General features: G+C 54.3%; 1 protein-coding gene across 1 annotated transcript in view; it reads left to right on the top strand.

Moving 5' to 3' along the window:
* CROCC2 (ciliary rootlet coiled-coil, rootletin family member 2) overlaps window positions 1-17,235 on the top strand; it is a 56,437-nt gene that overhangs the window by 17,046 nt on the left and 22,156 nt on the right. The window contains exons 8-19 of the mRNA XM_070423386.1: window positions 138-234; window positions 512-718; window positions 932-1,131; window positions 1,884-2,066; window positions 2,526-2,670; window positions 2,968-3,114; window positions 3,434-3,601; window positions 7,494-7,687; window positions 10,685-10,812; window positions 11,267-11,436; window positions 12,077-12,253; window positions 14,995-15,108. Coding sequence (XP_070279487.1) covers window positions 138-234; window positions 512-718; window positions 932-1,131; window positions 1,884-2,066; window positions 2,526-2,670; window positions 2,968-3,114; window positions 3,434-3,601; window positions 7,494-7,687; window positions 10,685-10,812; window positions 11,267-11,436; window positions 12,077-12,253; window positions 14,995-15,108 — 1,930 coding nt within the window. The remainder of the gene's footprint in view (window positions 1-137; window positions 235-511; window positions 719-931; window positions 1,132-1,883; window positions 2,067-2,525; window positions 2,671-2,967; window positions 3,115-3,433; window positions 3,602-7,493; window positions 7,688-10,684; window positions 10,813-11,266; window positions 11,437-12,076; window positions 12,254-14,994; window positions 15,109-17,235) is intronic.

Raw genomic sequence — 17,235 nt, forward strand, 5'->3', positions numbered from 1 at the left:
GATGTGGCCAATGCCTGAGGCCCGGCCACACCACAGGAGGAGTCTGATTCAGCCAGGGAGTCTTCAGGGCCCACCCGTGCCTTGGGCTCTGTGCTCTGTGCTGACCACCCTGCCCCCCACCCCTGACTTTTCTGCAGACTCTCCGAGCAGAAATTGCTGGTGGAGAAGCTCACAGAGCAAAACTCGGAGAAGGAAAGAACCATTTCTTCCCTCAGAATGGATGTTCAGAGACTAGTGCGTGGGGCTGGGGACGTGGTGGGGTGTGGGGGCTCTGGGGCCGGAGCGTCGGCCACCCTGCTGAGGCATCTGCCTGGGCACAGGAGTCCTGGCGCAGTGGAGGCCAGCTGGCGGCAGACAACCTGAAGGAGGAAGTGAAGTCCCTGCGGCGTGTTTTGAACATCATCACAGAGGTGCAGGCCATCTTGGGTCCCGGGGGGTCCCGCTGATGTGTGGGATAATCTGGGAGGTCCCCACTGGACATGGCCCTGAGCGCTCTCCCCACACTGTGAAGGTGGCCCAGGCAGACTCGAGGTGCCCAGAGCTGGCACAGAGCAGCAGCACTGACAGGGAGAAGGCACAGAGTCCACTGAGGAGCCCTCCACGCACCTCGTCCCTTCACTGGGGTGCATCTCCACCACGGGCCCACTCCCGGGCCAGCCCAGACCCTGCGCTGCGGGCTGTGCAGGCAGCTATTGAGAGGAGGCGGCAGCAGGAACAGGTGGGCAGCCACCAGAGCTGTACCCTGGGCCCCACGGGTATGTGAAACCCATGGGGCTGGCAGGTGTTGCCATAGGACCTGCCCCTGAGACCCACAGCTCCAGGGAGGGGGCTCTGCTCTAGATGCATCCTTTCCGGGGGGGTCTGTGGTCACAGGCCTGCCCAGGCCGGAGGGAGCTCATGCTACCTCCACCCCGCACCCTACCCTGAGCAGGAGCTGCGTCTACAGCTGAAGTCCTCCCAGGTGGTGGCGGCCAGGCTCCGGGAGCAGCTGTCAGAGAGGCAGCGGGAGCTGCGAGCCTCCCGGAGGCTCCTGCAAGAGCGAGAGCAGGAGCGGGGGGACCTCCTGGACAGGCTGGAGGCACAGAGCCAGAAGGCACAGTACTGCAGGGTGGCCAGCGAGCTCCTGGGAAGGTGGCTGGCCTGAGGGCTGGGCAGGGCGGGTGAGCTGTCTGGGTCAAGGTTGGACAGAGCGGGCCGTCCCAGCTTGGGGGCGCTTCCCCCACAAACCTTCCACATAGGAGGGAGTGGGCCATGATTCCTGGGGACAGGTGGGCCCCTCAGCATGAAGGGAACATGGCCAGATTTAAGGGGCATTTGGGAAATGGAGGCCTCGGGGGCCAGGGCCAGGGGGTGCAGCTGAGGTTCAGGTCCCTGGCTGAAGGGTGACATGTGGCAAGGACTCTGAGTGGGTCAGCGTTGAGCACAGCCTCACACAGGGAGCTGGATCTGGAGGGCCCGGGGCACTGTCAGGACAGGTAAGCAGTACAAGCAGATGTGCAGCTGGGAAGGTGCAGGCGGAGAGATGTCTCTTCTGTCCAGCAAGTTCTGCAAGGACTGGTGGAGCCGGGCCTGTGGGTGGCAGAGGGCTGAGCACAGGGCTGCACCAGGAGCCTTTGCATTTTAAGGACTCCCAAGGGCCACCAGGAGGGGACAAGCTGCCGGCCACCCCACCTTGCAGTCTGTCCTGGGGCTGGAGGTTACTGGATCTTCCTCGTCTCTCCCCACACTTCCCTGAGCTCCTGCCCCCAGGGGCCTTCATGCCTGGCGCCCACCCTGCCCTGCACATCCTCCTGGCAGTGGGCTGAGGCCGGAATGTTCCCCGTGTGGGTCTCCCGGCTCCCCTCCTCCAAGGCTGCCCCAACCTTGGTCTCCCCTGCTCCCAGAGAGAAGAAGGCTCTGGAGTTGGAGGTGGAGGAGCTAAGGGGCAAGATGGATGTTTGGGACATGGACAAGCAGAAGCGGGAGGCCGAGATCGCTGAGCTGCAGAGAAGCCTCCTGCTCTGGACACAGCAGAAGGAGGAGCTGGAGCAGCAGGGCGAGCGGGGCCGCAGGGAGCTGCAGACCAGGTGGGCCCCAGCGTCCTCATCCACTAAGGGGACCGCTTCCTTAGCAACCTTGTTTCCAGGAGTGGGGGCACCCACCGAGACAGTGGGGGTGACAGGCTCTCCAGGCTTCCTGCAGGCTGAGCCATCGCTCCAACACCCACCCAATACCCGCCCAGTGCCTGCCCCAGCAAATCCACCACCTCGGGCCCAGGAGAGGGGGTGCCCCCAGCGTGTGTGCACCCAGGTGAGTCCACTGAGGCATGGACAGAACCCCACCCCCAGCCGGGAAACAGGGTCCTGGTTCGGATACCACCCTGTGGACTCACCAAGTTCAGGCCTCCAGAGTGACCTGGGCTCCCCTGGGGCTCCCTGGGCTTGGAGGAAGGTGCAGGCGGCCACCCTGCCTGCTAGGTCCTGTGAGGTGGCCTGTCTTGCCTTGAGCCAGCCTCACACCATCTACCTCTGATTTGGGGACCTTAGTCAAGGGCGCCTGGAGCAGCTGGAGGAGAAGGTCTCAGGGCTCAAGAAGGAGCTGGTGTCGGCCCGGGAGGCACTGAATGCAGCCCGGCTACAGAGGGACGTTCTGGAGAGTGAGAGGGAGGCCCTGCATGGCACGCTGGCTCGGGTATGCCTACCTCCCACCTCCCACGTGTCTCTCCCACCAGGCCATCCTTCACTTCTCCTGGCCGCAGCTTTAGTGCTCGGGGGCTGCTGTTTACCCTGGAGGCCTCCTCACTGTGGGATTCCTTTCCCACACCAATCCTACCCAGACCTCCAGCTTGCACACCTCCATGACGAGGGGCTCACTCCTTCCCTGGCACCAACAGCTCTGCCGGGGAGAAAGTTCCTCCTGTGAATCTGAAAGTCCCTCCCTGGCATCCCCCCTCAGGGTGACCACTACCCTTCCCCCCTGAAACCCTAGGCTGAGTCCAGCAATGCTGACCTGGAATTGCTTGTGACCCGGCTGAAGTCAGAGGGAGTGCAGCAAAGGGACTCCCTGGCCAAGATGGCCACCCTGATGGAGGGCCTGGCGAAGGACAAAGGCAGCCTGACCCACCAGGTTCTGCAGGTGAGACGAGGGACATGTGAGAGCCCTTCCCCTGAGCCTCATTCCCCAGGTTGGCCATGAGACTCAGTCCCAGCTCTGGTCTCTGAGCCTAAAATCCTCCCTGCACCCATCTCCCCCCACCTCTTCCATTCCTGGACTGAGCACAGGTGTGTGGGGAAGAGGCCCACATAGGGACAGTGGGCCTGGACAGTGGGCCTGTGGAGGGAAGGCCACACACACCAAGGCAGTCCAGGGAGAGATGGTCAGCCCATGGAGGCACAGGTGTGTGGGGCATGGCCTAGATGCTGACTCCCCTAACACCCCTCCCTCCCCCCGGCAGCTGCAACAGGAGGGGGACCAGCTGCGGGAGCAGGAGCAAGTGCTGAGGCAGGAGCGGGCAGACGCCAGGGAGCGGTTGGCATTGGCAGAGCAGCAGCTGGAGCAGCTGGAGGGGCAGGCAGACCGGCTCCAGCGTGAGAGAGCCCAATTGCAGGAGCAGGTGGGCCAGGTGAGAGGTCTGCAGGGGCTCCTGGCTCTGGCCCCACCCTGAGGGCCATCCCTTTCCCTCTGTTGTGTGGACGGGTCACAAGTCACCTTACCACATCACACTGGCTCAGGATGTCAGCACCGGCGCTTTCTGACTGCAGTGCTGCCTGACTTGGCTGCATTCAAAGGCAGGTTCCCTGTGGTGGGGGGAGAGGACAGGGGGTGGGTATGCAAAGAAGAACCTTTACATCATACCTGCCACCAATCCCAGGGGCTGAGTTCTGCCCCTCATTAGGGGTCAGAGGCCCAGTGATTCCACACACTCAGGGCTAACAGTCTTCACTGCTTTTTCCTGTATGTTGTTGCCTTTCGTCCGCAGCTGGACTCACTTATTCACTCGGTCACTGATTCCCAGGTCTTCTACTGACATAAATCTTGTGTTGAGGAGGAGGCCACACTCAGGGGGCAGTTACACTGAAGCAATTTTGCTATTTTCTGGGCCCCCAGTGGCATTCAGACCCCATGGCCCCTGTCACCTACCTTTGGGACTCAGCGCAGCCTCTTTCGGCTTCTGAGACTGTCGTGTCTCTTTTTCAGTCATTGGTTTCCTCTATATTTAATTACACGGTTCTATCCAATATGCCAGTGTACAGTTCAGTGAGGTTTGACAGCTCCATGCACCTGTGTCTCCACCACTGAGACCAAGATGTAGATCTGCTCCACCAGCCCAGCCCATTTCCTCATGCTCCTCCAGGCACCCCACCCCTGGCAGCCTCTCCTCTGCCACGTACCACCAAGACTGGTGTCGCCTGTTTTAGAGCTTTTTGTAAATGGAGTCACAGTACAGATGCTTTTGTGTCCAGCTTCTCTATGTCTACAGGGCTTTGAGATCCATCCATAATGTCAGGTGAATCAAGGGTGTGTTCCTTTTCACTACGTAGTAATGTTCCATTGCACAAATAAACGACATTTCCATACCTATTCACCTGTGGCTGGGCATTTGGGTTTGGGGCGATAATGGACAACACTGGTATGAACACTTGTGTATATATTCTCATTTCTCTTGAGTAAATATATAGGAGTGAAGTTGTGGAGTCATTGGATAGGTGTGTGCTGAACTTTATAAGAAACTGCCAAGCGGTTTTCCAAAGTGGGTCTGTCATTTTACTCTACCGCCAACAGTGGGGAGACTTCCATTTGCTCCTTGGCCTTGTCAACACTTGGTATCATCCATTTTTACTTTTTAGCTCTCCCATGTGTGTGGAGTTATATATCATTGTGCTTTAGTTTACATTTCTTGATAACAGGAGATGTTGAGCACATTTTCATGTTCTCTGGGAATAACAAACTTCACTTTTTTTATGGCCTCAGTGCTTGTATTTCTTCTTCTCTCTGTGCACTGACCAAAGGCCGACAGAACAAATTCAATAAGAAGTGGTGAGTGGCCTTCCTTCCACCAATGACAATAATAGGAAAAAATTCAATATTTCACCCTCAAGTATGATATTATCTGTAGGCATTTTATAAATGTCTCTTATCAGATTGACAATGTTCCCTTTTGCTTAAATTCAGAGCCTTTGCATTCTGTTAACATTTTTTCTGTATCCATTAAGATGATCATGTCATTATTCTCACTCTGTTAATGTGATGAATTATATTGGTTAATTTTTTAATGTTAAACCAACCTTGTCTACCTGAGATAAACCCTACTTGGTCATAAGTTAACAGATATTTTATATATCTTTCAATTAAATTTCATAATATCTTGTGAAAGACTTTTGCATGTTTATTCATGAGGAATGTTGGTCTGTAATTTTCTCCTCTCATAATGTTTTTGTCAGATTTGGAATCAGGGCCTCATAAAGTAAGTTGGAAAATATTTCCTCCTCCTCTGTTTCTAGGGAAGTGTTTTAAAAATTGGTGTTATTTTTTTCTAAATGTTGGTAGGATTCTCTAGTGAAGAATTTTCAGTAACCACCATAGGCTCGCCCCAATGACAATGACGGGGTCCCACTCACCTGCTCCACCATCCCACTGTGGCCAACGCCCACCATGTTCCACACACACACCCTGGTGGTCAGTGCATGTCATAGCGACTGGTTGTTCAGTTGTTCGGTTGTTCCACTGTTCGGTCTGTTTGCATATTCAGGTTTTATATATATAGATTCCACCATCCTCTGACTAAAATTGTTACTATTTGGAAGTCAAATGTCAGACTTATTGTTGCTCGTTTAAATGTAATGTCTCAGGGGAGGGGGGTTTGCCCCTCTGATTTTAAAGATATTTTCCTTTATTTTGGTATTTGGAAACTTAGAACTAAGATGTATCTATGTGACATTTTCATTGTCTTTATCTTTTTAGGGTGTTATGGCTCATTTTAAATCCGTGGCTTGATGCATTTTATTAGATTTGCCAAATTTCTGTCTAGTATCTGTTCAAATATTCTCTCTCCTCTCCCTCTGCAACTTCAATTATACATATGTTAGGCCTTGCCCTATGTGTCTGTTACACTTTTTTCTGTATTTTCCATCATTTTTTCTTTTCATGATTCAGTCTGAATACATTCTTTTGTCTGTCTTCCAGATTATTAGACCTCTGTCTAATCTGTCATTGAAACGTTATATTTATTGTCGAAACTGGTTTGGCTCAGTGGATAGAGCGTCGGCCTGCAGACTGAAAGGTCCCAGGTTCGATTCCGGTCAAGAGCATGTGCCTTGGTTGCGGGCATATCCCCAGTGAGGGATGTTCAGGAGGCAGCTGATCGATGTTTCTCTCTCATCGATGTTTCTAACTCTCTATCTCTCTCCCTTCCTCTCTGTAAAAAAATCAATAAAATATATTTTTAAAATTAAAAAAAAGAAACATTATATTTATTAATTTTGCTTATTGTATTTTTAAATTATGTTGTTTATATTTTGTTTCTAGTTCTATGGTAAAATTATACATCTTGCCATTCATGTTCTTGAACATTTAATCACCGCTATTTTAAAGTTTAAAGAGACAGGGAGGTATCTGTGTTTATTTGATGTTCTTACTCATGGTTTTTGCCATGTGATCTTATCTCCTGATATTCCTGGTAATGTTGATCAAATGTCAATTATCATATTTTAAGACTATAGAAATAATTTGGTGGTGCTATTCTTCCCGAGGGGATTTACTTTTGATTCTAGCAGGTAGTGAGAGTAGATGATCACCGTAATCCGTGATTGAGGGGTGGTCTGTTCTGATCCACCTCTATTACTGGGGTGAAGCCCTTCTGCGCATACAACTAGGAACCTGGGGTGTTTATCAGGATCCTTCTGCTTCGAAGGCTCTGAATTTAAGTTTTTGGCCCCCTAAGATCATAATATTGCCAGAAGCTACCCTTGACTTCCCAATTTCTCAGCCTAAACTTTTAAATCAGCACATTCTCTGAAGAGGGACAAGATGCCTAATGGTGGGCTCAATCCCTTCTCTCCAAGATCTCAGATCCTTCCATCCCAGCTGACCTGGAAGCTCCCCAGGCCTTACTCAGATTCCATGATGTATTTAATCTAGATTTTTGTGATGTTCTTGGTGGAAGTGTTAGTCTGTAGCAACCTGGTCCTCTGTCACCTTCTACTGCTGTTTCTGTGCAATTTTCCCTGCCCCCTGGACACTTGTGGTCTAACCAAGATTACCATGTAGACTGGAAGCTGGGCATGCTCAGTTCAGTAACTCCTCCATCATGGTCGCAGGCGTGGAGGCCCCTCTACTGTGTTAGCACGTGAGCACTCTGAGGTCCCATGTGTCTCATATTCACTCTCCTCTACCTTTTCTTCACGCCATTCTGCATGATACCACTTCTTCTGAAGTCCTGCTTTTCCCTGAAGAGTCCCCGCTCACCCTCCCACTCTCTCTTTCTCTGCTGGACTCTCCCCTTCCCCCTCCTCTAGGTCACATGCAAGAAACAGGCCCTGGAGGAGCAGCTGGCCCAGAGCCTGAGGGACCAGGAGACCCAGATGGACACTCTCCGGACGGCCCTTCAGGAGAAGGAGGCTTTGTTGGAGGAGCGAGCTCAGCTGCTGGCCAAGCAGGAGGCCCTGGAGAGGCAGGGCCGGCTCACGGCTGAGGAGGCAGCTGATCTCAGGTACCCAGGGGCCTATGGGCAGGGTGTGTGTGCCTGGCCTTGCCTCAGAGAGGCTGCAGTGTGGCAGGGGGCAGGCATTCACCTAGCAATGGTAGGGCAGGGAGGGTATGTTTACACGGGAGAGAGACTGTGAGTGAGGTGGACCAAGTGAGAGTCCTGGGGTGACCTTTCTGTGAGAGGTGGCTGCACTGGCCAGGTGGCAAGTTGCAGAATGACAACATGGAATGTCTTACTCGTGGATCTGAGAAGTTTAAGGTATACGTGGCTTCAAGCGAGGCTGGATCCAGGTACTCCCACAGTGCCCGCAGGACCCTGCCTCTCCCCCCTCAGTGCTGCTCCATCCTGAGGAGGTCTGGTCCAGGGGCTCAGGGTGAGAGGTGGCAAGATGGTCAGTGGCTCCTCCAGGCTTCCTCCTCTAGCAGACACAGAGTGCCCTTCTCCCCACAAGGCCCAAAAGTTGCTGCCATTAACCATCCTGAGCTACTTCATGTCCCTGAACCAATTCAGTGAGTCACAGGGCTCAGATTGGCTGGCCGGGCCATATGCTCATCCCTGGAGTGGGGGGTGGTGTCAGCCCCAGGGAACCACCAAGCAGAGAGTGGGGCCACAGTGAGCTCAGGGACCATGGGGCCACTTCCAGAAGACATGGAATGGGCACTTTAGGCAACACCAGGGGTGCCCTGTAGGCTGTTGCCTGGTGAGCTGACCTGGTCCGGTAGCCTCTGGACCTTTTGGGCCCTTCTCAGGAATATCCGAGTACTTTTCTAGAAAAGATTTCCTCCTGCAATGCCAGAATCTGGGGGTCCTTGTACATCTTCTCAGACAATCCTCTCCTCAAAATGAAAGCTTTTGGAAATTGATAAATGAAAGCTTGGTGGAAATTGATAAAACTTGACTAAGGCTGGGGTGGGTTGTCAGAAGCAGAGGGTCACAGGACCCTGCCCACCGCCTCCTAGGCCCACAGTGCTCAGAGGGCAGTGTGGTTGGAGGCCCTTTTCCTCCCGCCAGCATGTGCTGCTGGATCATGGGCCCTGGTCAGTGGTTTCGGGAACCTGGGATCCTGCACCAACTCAAGCCTGACTCCTGGGCCCAGGACCCCTGCACAGTCACATGCCCACCAAACAGCATTTCAGGATGACCCATCTGAGCTGCTGATGACAGGGCTGCTCGGGACTTGTCCCAAAACCATGTCTGCCTGGCACAAGCGGTGTGTGTTTATTTCACTGGGTGGGACTCTCTGGCCGCCTCAGTTTTCATGAGTTCCCAGACCGTATTGATGACCACTCGGTGTGAGCAGTCCTGCTCCAGGTCTCCTGTGAAACCTCCATGGTCAGCTGGATGTGGGAGGACCCCAGGCCCTGGGGACACTCCCTCAGTTCACAGGGTGCCAGCGTGCTGTTCAGTCTGGGAGATGGACTAGGTTCCCTGCCTGCATACCCCACGCTCACCCTGGCTGGCCTCAGGAGGCTGAGCTGCCTGTGGGCTCCTGTGGAGGGAAAGACTAGACATGCCCTTAGATTCCGGCCTCCAGGTGCAGATTCTGAGCAGCAGAGGAGACCTGGAGGGCCTCTGGGAGGAGGAAGGTTCTGGGTAGGGAAAGCAGTCTAGGTAGAGAGAGTGGGGAACATGTGGGTGCTGACCAGGTAGGGACTGGAGGGGGAACCAGAGTCTCAGAGAAGCGAGATTTCTGGGCTGTGCAGGTTTCGGGCCCGTGGAAGGTGTGGAAGTGCCCAACCCCCAATAGTGGTGGTAGTGGTGTGCAGGGGGAACCTAGCGAGGCTGCCCAAGGCCCACGGCCCGCCCTGGCTCATGGGCTATCGTGGGGCTGCGCAGTGGCCATTTGTGTGCTCATGTGGGTATTTGTGTTCAGTGTCAGTGGGGTGCCCATGTGTACGTCACCCAGCACAGCAGAGCAGAGCAACACTTAAAACATGCTCGCTGGCTGGTTGATGCCAGTGGGTTGGCTGTGTTCAAGCCACCTCCCCAGAAATGGGGGCTGCTGTCAGGGCTGTGCTCGTCCCAGGTGTCTTCTGAGCGTTCGCATGGGTGCAGAGGCGCGAGACAGCTTCTCCTATAACGGAGCCACACGTGTGAGGTTCTGCTTCTCAGAGCAACTCTTTAGGTGATAAGAGTTTCCTCATCCTCCTTACGGCTGACAATGTGCCGTCATTTCCACAACACTCAGCCATCCGCCAGCTCTGAAGACAAGTGCAGTTCTCCAGCCACAGTGAGCACCCTGTGCAGCGTTGTTGGTCCAGTGTGTTTCTAAGGTGCTAACACCTGAAGGTGGGGTTGCTGCTAGAGGTCAGGCACCCTAAGCAGAACTGGGTGTTATTGTTTCAGTCTTTTGGTAATCGAATGCCTGGTTGTGGTTTTAATTTCCTTGAGTACCGAATAAGGTTAGCAAGTTTCATATGTTTATTAACCATCTGTGGATTTTTTTGTGAATAACAGTCATTTTTCTCATTTTTCTGTAGAGTCAGCTGACTTTCTGTCATTGATTAGTAGGAGCTTTTTGTATATGACGGATATGGACCCTGTGTATATTTAGTGCAGATTTTTTTTCTTCAAGTCTGTGCCTGGTCTTTTAAGTTGGTTTGTGGAATCTTTTCTGCATGAAAGCTCTCCCTCCCTATCTTTAAGTATATTCAGACCTATCAGCTTCTTTACTTTTATCTTCTGTTGTTTGTGTCTTTCTTAAGAAGATTATAAAATACCCTTCTGTGTTTTTTTCTACCACCTTTACAGTTCTAAGTACTTTAGTTGTTGTTGTTTGTTTGTTTGTTTGTTTTTGTATTTTTGTTTGTTTTTTTCATTTAGCTTTTAATCCACCTGAAACGTTTTTTGTGTGGGATCAATTTGTTTTTACAGATTTAAGATGAAAGATATGTCCTCTGTTTATTCTCTGACTTACCAGCCTGGCCTTGGCAAGCTCTGTCCTGCCAGCAGCAAATGGGATCGTTGGTGACTGGCCCGCTGTTTGATGGTTCTCCACAGGGCCGAGCGGGATGTGCTGGAGAGCAGCCTCTTTGAGGCTCAACAGCTGGCAGAGCAGCTGCAGGCACAGCAAGAACATCTGGAGGGAGAGGCCCAGAGCGCCCGGCAGGCCCGGCAGGCCCTGCAAGGTGCTCCAGCAGCTCCCACCTGTCTCTCCTCTCCCCACATGGCCCAGAAGTGTCTCTTCCATAGAGCTCAGTCCCAAAGTGTTGCTCCCACTGCCTGGTCCCCCAGGAAGGGCACCAACTCGGGCCTGGAGCTCCTGTGGCTGAATGGGTCCATCTGTGAGGGGTGGCCTGCCCAGTCTGCTTCCCAGGGTCTAGACCTGGGTCAGTGTGGCAGCCCCTGCCCCATTCCCTGGGCTCCCACCCCTGCTCAGTCCACCTCACCATGTGTGGCTCACCCAGCCCCTAGGCCTGGCCATAGCCAGAATACACGCTGTGGTGGGACTCTGTCCCTGCCTGCTTGGGCAGTGTCCTCAGAGCAGTTGGCTGTCACTCCACAGGGGGCTTGCACAGGCCACAGGGTGTTCCATGGCATGGGGCCCTGTGGCCAATCCTGGATACATCTGTCACTTTGCAGTGGAATTGGAGCAACTGAAAGGCGCCTGGGAGGTCCAGGAGACGAAGCTGGAGTGGGACATTGGGCAGCTACGGCGGCAGATGGTACAGCAGGAGCGGGAAGCACAGCTGGCCCTGGAGAGCCAGGCACTGGCCCACTGTGAGGACCTCGCACGGCTCCAGAGGGAGAAGGTCTGCTTCCCTAGGCCACCAGTTGCTGCCACTCCTGGGAGTTTACATGTCCCAGATCATGGCAGACCCTCAGGGAAGGGGTCCTAGGAGACCAGGCAGGAGGCAGAGGTGCCAGGCCACACTCCGGTGGGGGCCAGAGAGGACCCTTCATAGGTAAGGTGGGCAGCTAGGGTCATGGGGCTGAGCCAGTGTGGCTAGGTCCTCTCCTTCGAAGGAGGGGCCAGCTGTGGGCATTGACTGACCTGGCTGCAGGTTGAGGGCCAAAGCTGGAGGGCGCTTCATCACCCATCCGAGCCATCCCACTGGCCAAGACTCCTGCAGGCCTTGTTTGACATGCCTGCACACATCATGCATGTCACTGGTGTGTGGTGTGCCTTGGAGGCTTCAGGAAAGGCCTTTGAACTGTTAGTTCATGTCAGATAGAGGAGGTGGAGGTGGAGGCCCAGAGAGCCCCTTTGCAGCTCTTGCTTCAGTGACACTGTGTGTGAGACAAGGGGCTTGCAGCCAGCTTGACAATCCCTGGGGACCTGTCTTGCCCTGGAGTCCCATGAACCAGGTCTCACTCAGACCACAGGCACTGCTGGTCTCACATGTCCTGACCTGTATGGTCCTCACAGCCTGTCCCTTCGTCTTGGCCCAGGAGACCCTCAGTCTGTCTCTGACGGAGGAGAAGAAGGTGGCAGCATGCAGGTTGGAACAGGAGAAGGAGCTGGTGGCAAAAAGTGCAGCCAAGAGGGAGGCTCTGAAGGAGGAAATTCAGAGCCTGAAGCATGAGCGGGATGAGAGCCTTCTCCAACTAGAACATGAGATGCAACAGGTAATGGGGGGACTATGAGGCAGTGGGTGTGCTCACTTCCACCTCACCACGCCTCCTCTGGCCCAGCAAGAGGGCTGTGTAGGGGAAGCCTTTCCAGGTCCTGCTACTATAGTGTGGTCTTCCACAGCAGTCCTGGAGGACAGACATTCACCCACCCACCTATCCACCCATCCATCCGTCCACCATTCATCTACCCATCTATCCACCCATCTACCCACTCATCCATCCATCTACCCATCCATCCACCCATCTATCCACCCATCCACCCACTCATCCATCCATCTACCCACCCATTCACCCACCTATCCACCCATCCACCCATCCACCCACTCATCCATCCATCTACCCATCCATCCATCCATCTATCCATCCATCCATCCATCCATCCACCCATCCACCCATCCCTTTATCCATCTATCCATCCTTTCATCTGTCTATCCATCCATTCATCCATCTGCTCATGTATTTATCTGTCCATACATCCATGCAACTCAACAGTCCCTCAACTTCTTGTCCATTAACCATTCATTCACCCAACTCCATTCTTCTATCCACACACCCAGCAGATGGATGAATACTCAATTGTCTATTAACACACATCACTGTTCATCAATTCATCAATTTGCTTGAACATCCATCCAGCAGCTATTCATGTACCCAATCATCCATCAACATGACTATCCATCCACTCATCTGACCATCCACCTATCCAACAACTCACTTGACCATCCATCTATTTCTTCAGTTAAACAGCCTTCTCTCTGTCCACACACTCAGCTATCCATTCATATCCACCATTCATCCATCTGACTATACATCCATTTTTCTGATTAGCCAGCCATTCATCCATCCGTGTATCCAGCCACTCTTCTGACCATCCTTCCATCCCCCAGCTACTGAGATTCAGACACTGGACATATAAAAGTTACCCTCTGAGTCCAGGCTCTTCATTTTACTGTGACACCATGAAGTATTCACTGTCCAGTGAATGGAAGGACAAGTAAACGTATTCACATGTGTTGTCACATAAAGTGATAGAACTCTCAGGTGTTGGCACAGATTACAAACCACAGGGGATGGATTCCAGTAGCAGGAGTCACCAAGGTTTATTGTCAGACTCCATGCATTTCTAACTTGATTCTCTCAACATGCTGAGGTACATGCTCTTATTAGCCCCATTTTACTGGTGAGAAAAGTAAGGTTCACACATGGTGACCGCCTTGCCCCAGCTTGCACAGCACACTGGGGTCTATGCTCTTCGCTGCTCCACCCTCCGCTTCCTGAGGAGGAGGAAGAAAAGGCTTTGTAGCTGTGGTGGCATTGGGGGAGGGAGAGTAAGACTGTAAAGGAGGAGCAGGAGATGGTTGGGTAGGGAGGGAAGGGAATTTGGGGAATGTCTGGGCATGGCATAAAGGACTGTGCAGAAGCCCTGAGGTTCAATGATTCTCCAGAATGATCTAGAGAACTCAAGAAAGTGCTACACTTATGATTACAGAGTTATTTAAAGGACATGAATCACCCAATGAACAGACATGTGGGATGAGGTCTCTCCCCTGGAACCAGGAGCATCACCCTCTGGCATATCAGGGTGGTCTAGGGTTTTCACTGGGGTCCTCCTATAGGTGTGATTGACAGAATCACTGGCCACATGATGAAACTCAGTCCCCACACCTTCCCCGAGGCTGGGAGATCTCAGTGGCTCACAGTCCCAGTGTTCTAACCCATGACTGGTGGGGCATGGCCACCCCCTCCCCAGACTATGTCACGCAGCCATGAGTCACCTTATTGTAAATCAGGTGCGGTCCCACGGCCCAGGAATAACAAAGACGCTCCTCTCTTGGTGAATTCCAAGGGTTTAGAGGCTCCTCCCAGGACAAAAAACAGACCAAATCTTATTATGAAAGAGCCTCCCAGAGATCACTGTGCATAGAAGAGCAAATAGAAATACACATGGCTATCCCGCCTTTGTAACACACAGTCTGACAAGTACACACATTTCTAGGGATCGATCTATGTTGGGAGTCTTTCCACATCGTATGCTCAGGATTTGCTTATCCTTCTCATAGCCTCGTGAGGTCCTAGATGCTTGTATCATGATTGTTTTGTTGGCCCCCCCATCGGCAGACATCTGGTTTATTTCCAGTTTGTTGCTGTTATGAATGATATAATGAACAATAATCAGTCACCCTGAGCAGGTCATCCCACACATGTACACACAGGTCTCCAGGCCACCTGCCCCAGTGGGCCTGGGCCTCCAGAGACCCATGCACCTGTGACTTTGATGGTCATTGACAAATTCCTTCCACCTTCTGCAGCCCTGTGGGGGGGGGGGCGCTCACCTGCACCCCTCACCCTTAGTGACACAGCATTTTCAGAGGTTCAGAATCATTAGTGGTCCCCACTCTGTGCTCTGTAGGAAGTGATGACTGGAGGGGTTGGGGGACTCCAGGGAGAAGGGTTCTGTGAAGCCCCTGAGCTGCGCTGGGAAGGAGCAGGTATTAGACAGGTGCACGGGGGAAGCGGGGGAAGAGGTGGTGCACCTGGTGGGGTGGGAGGGACTGCCTGAGTGCAGGCACGAAGGCTGGACCATGTCATATAGGACAACAGGCTCCCACCCCCCACCCCCACCCCCTACGTCGCCGTCTCTGGGGTACTGCCCCCTCCAGAGCAGGGATGTGGACCCAGGAACATGCTGTGTCCCGCCAAGGGCTTCAGCACCCAGTAACCCACTGTCACGCCAGGCCCTGTCTCTGAAAGAAGCAGAAAGGAGCCTGCTGCAGCAGGAGCTCTCCCGGGCCACTCGGGAGCTGAAGCAGGTGCAGCAGGAGGCCCACGGCCAGCAGGAGCAAGCAGAGGTGAGCCCTGTGTGCCCTCATCAGCCAGAACCCAGGCACTGGCTTGGCCACCTGCAGTGCCCGGGAGGCGCTGGCAGAGCCCCAGATGCACCCCTTCCCACCTCGTCCCAGGTATACACTCCCCTTCAGCCCCCCTCTGAGCCTCAGTTTATCTCCAGGCTTCTTGCTGGGAGGGAACATTGTCTTGATGGGAAGGAAAGGCTGAGGAAGGCAGTCCCTGCCCCCACAGAAGGCACCAGGGACTCCACATGAGCCAGCATCAGAGTGGGCAGAACCCAGGCCTGTGCCCCTAATCCACTGGCCCCCAGCCTTGCCTGTCTGTACACTTGAACATAACTGCAGGAAATCTGACTCGCTGGAGGGGCCCCTTTCAAAGAAGAAACCAAACCAGAGGAAGGACACCCACGGAAAATCCCATAGAGCCTGAAGTGAGGCAGCCACCGTGGGCCGGGAGAGACCCCAGGAGGCAGCTGCCTGCCCTCGACCAGGGGACAGAGGCCCACGAATGCATGGAGACTGCTGCAGGCTGCAGCTTGGGTCACCTGGGGCCCCTGACTCCTCTTCAGGAGCCCATGTCTAGGGCAGACCAGGCAGCAGCAATTAGGACTCTGGAGAGGGGAGGGACAGCAATTATGGGGCCCTGTGTCCTCACCCCACGGATGGGACTGGGCACCCACTGCCATTGCTGGCAGGGTGGCCTCAGCCATTTATGAAGTGGGCAATGCGGAGGCAAGGGCCCACTCACAGGAGGAGGTGGTCAAAGCAAGGTGACAGGACACAGATGGAGAGGGATCTCAGGAGCACTGCCTGCAGTTGAGGTCAGACAGCTGTCCTGGGGGCTGGCCCTGAGCAGACACAGGCTGCAGGTAGCCTCCAGGACAGAGGGGGACACAGCCCCACCTCTAGCCGCACCCACGCAGCCTCACGGGGCCAGCTCTGTCCCCTCTGCTCTGCCTTTGTCCCTCCAGCCCCGGTCACCTTTCCCTTCCAGTGCTGCTCTTTCACTTTTAACCACGGTGATCCCTGTTCACCCTGGTCCCTGGTGTGTCCTCGTCCCAAGGGCACAGTCACATGCTCCCTGGCCTTGAGTGAATGACTCAGGAGTCCATGAATGAGTGCATGGATGAGTGTGGACTGCTCTGCCAAGCCCAGAGCTTCCTTCCTGAGCTGCAGGGGTGGGAAGGCCTGGCTGGGAGGCCATGAAGTTCACTGTGACCTATGGACAGGGGGCAGGGGGCTGTGCGGTGGACAAGGGGCTGCACTTAGAAGTTGGTTGCCAGGGTGTCTCTGTCCCCTCCTGCCTGCCGGGCGCCCAGATCCCAGTCACTCTGAGCAGAGCTGGGGAGGAACTCCCGGCACCAGGCACCAGCACTCAGGGGAGCCTTGCCCAAGATCCTTGCTCCCTGGATCCCTGTCAGGCTCTGTCCCACCCCCTAGCAGATGGCCCTACCATGTGCACAGCCAAGAGGGGAGTGGGGGGCCCTGGAATTGTGTCCTCCTTCCTGCCCCCCCCCCCCCCCCCCCCCCGCAGATGCTCCTTCAACCCCTCTCAGGCAGCAGGAAACTAAGAAAGCCCCCCCCCACCCCCCACCCCACCAGACCCTGGGAACTCCCCCAGCTCTCAGGGGGGCCTTCCTCACTCTGGCTGAGTGTCCCCTTGGATGGCCTGCCAGCCAGCGGGTTCTTCAGGGAGCTCATTAAGGGTTCTTTTGCCACCTTAGCTTGGAAAATGAAAATGAAAACCCACTGAGAGGGGAGGGAGAGAGAAAGGCCAGCCAAGGAACACCAGTTGCAGGCGATGTAAGAACAAGCCCAACGAGGGTGGAGGGGCTCACAGAAACAGAGGAGGCTCCCTCACCAAGAGCAGAAGACACCAGCCCTGGCCGGTTTGGCTCAGTGGTAGAGTGTCGGCCCCCAGATCGGAGGGTCGCTGGTTCAATTCCCGGTCAAGGGCATGTACCTGGGTTGCAGGCTTGTTCCCCAGCTCACAGGTTTGTTCCCCAGCTCACAGTCCCCAGTAGGGATGCGTGCAAGAAATAACCAATTGGTCGGTGTCTCTCTCTCTCTCTCTCTCTCTCTCTCTCGCTCGCTCTCTCTCCCCCTCCCCCCCTTCTATTCCCTCTTTTT

The sequence above is a fragment of the Myotis yumanensis genome, unplaced genomic scaffold, assembly GCF_028538775.1.
Source record: "Myotis yumanensis isolate MYYU_CA2020_CCGP unplaced genomic scaffold, mMyoYum1.0.hap1 SCAF_8, whole genome shotgun sequence".
Taxonomy (NCBI): Eukaryota; Metazoa; Chordata; class Mammalia; order Chiroptera; family Vespertilionidae; genus Myotis; species Myotis yumanensis.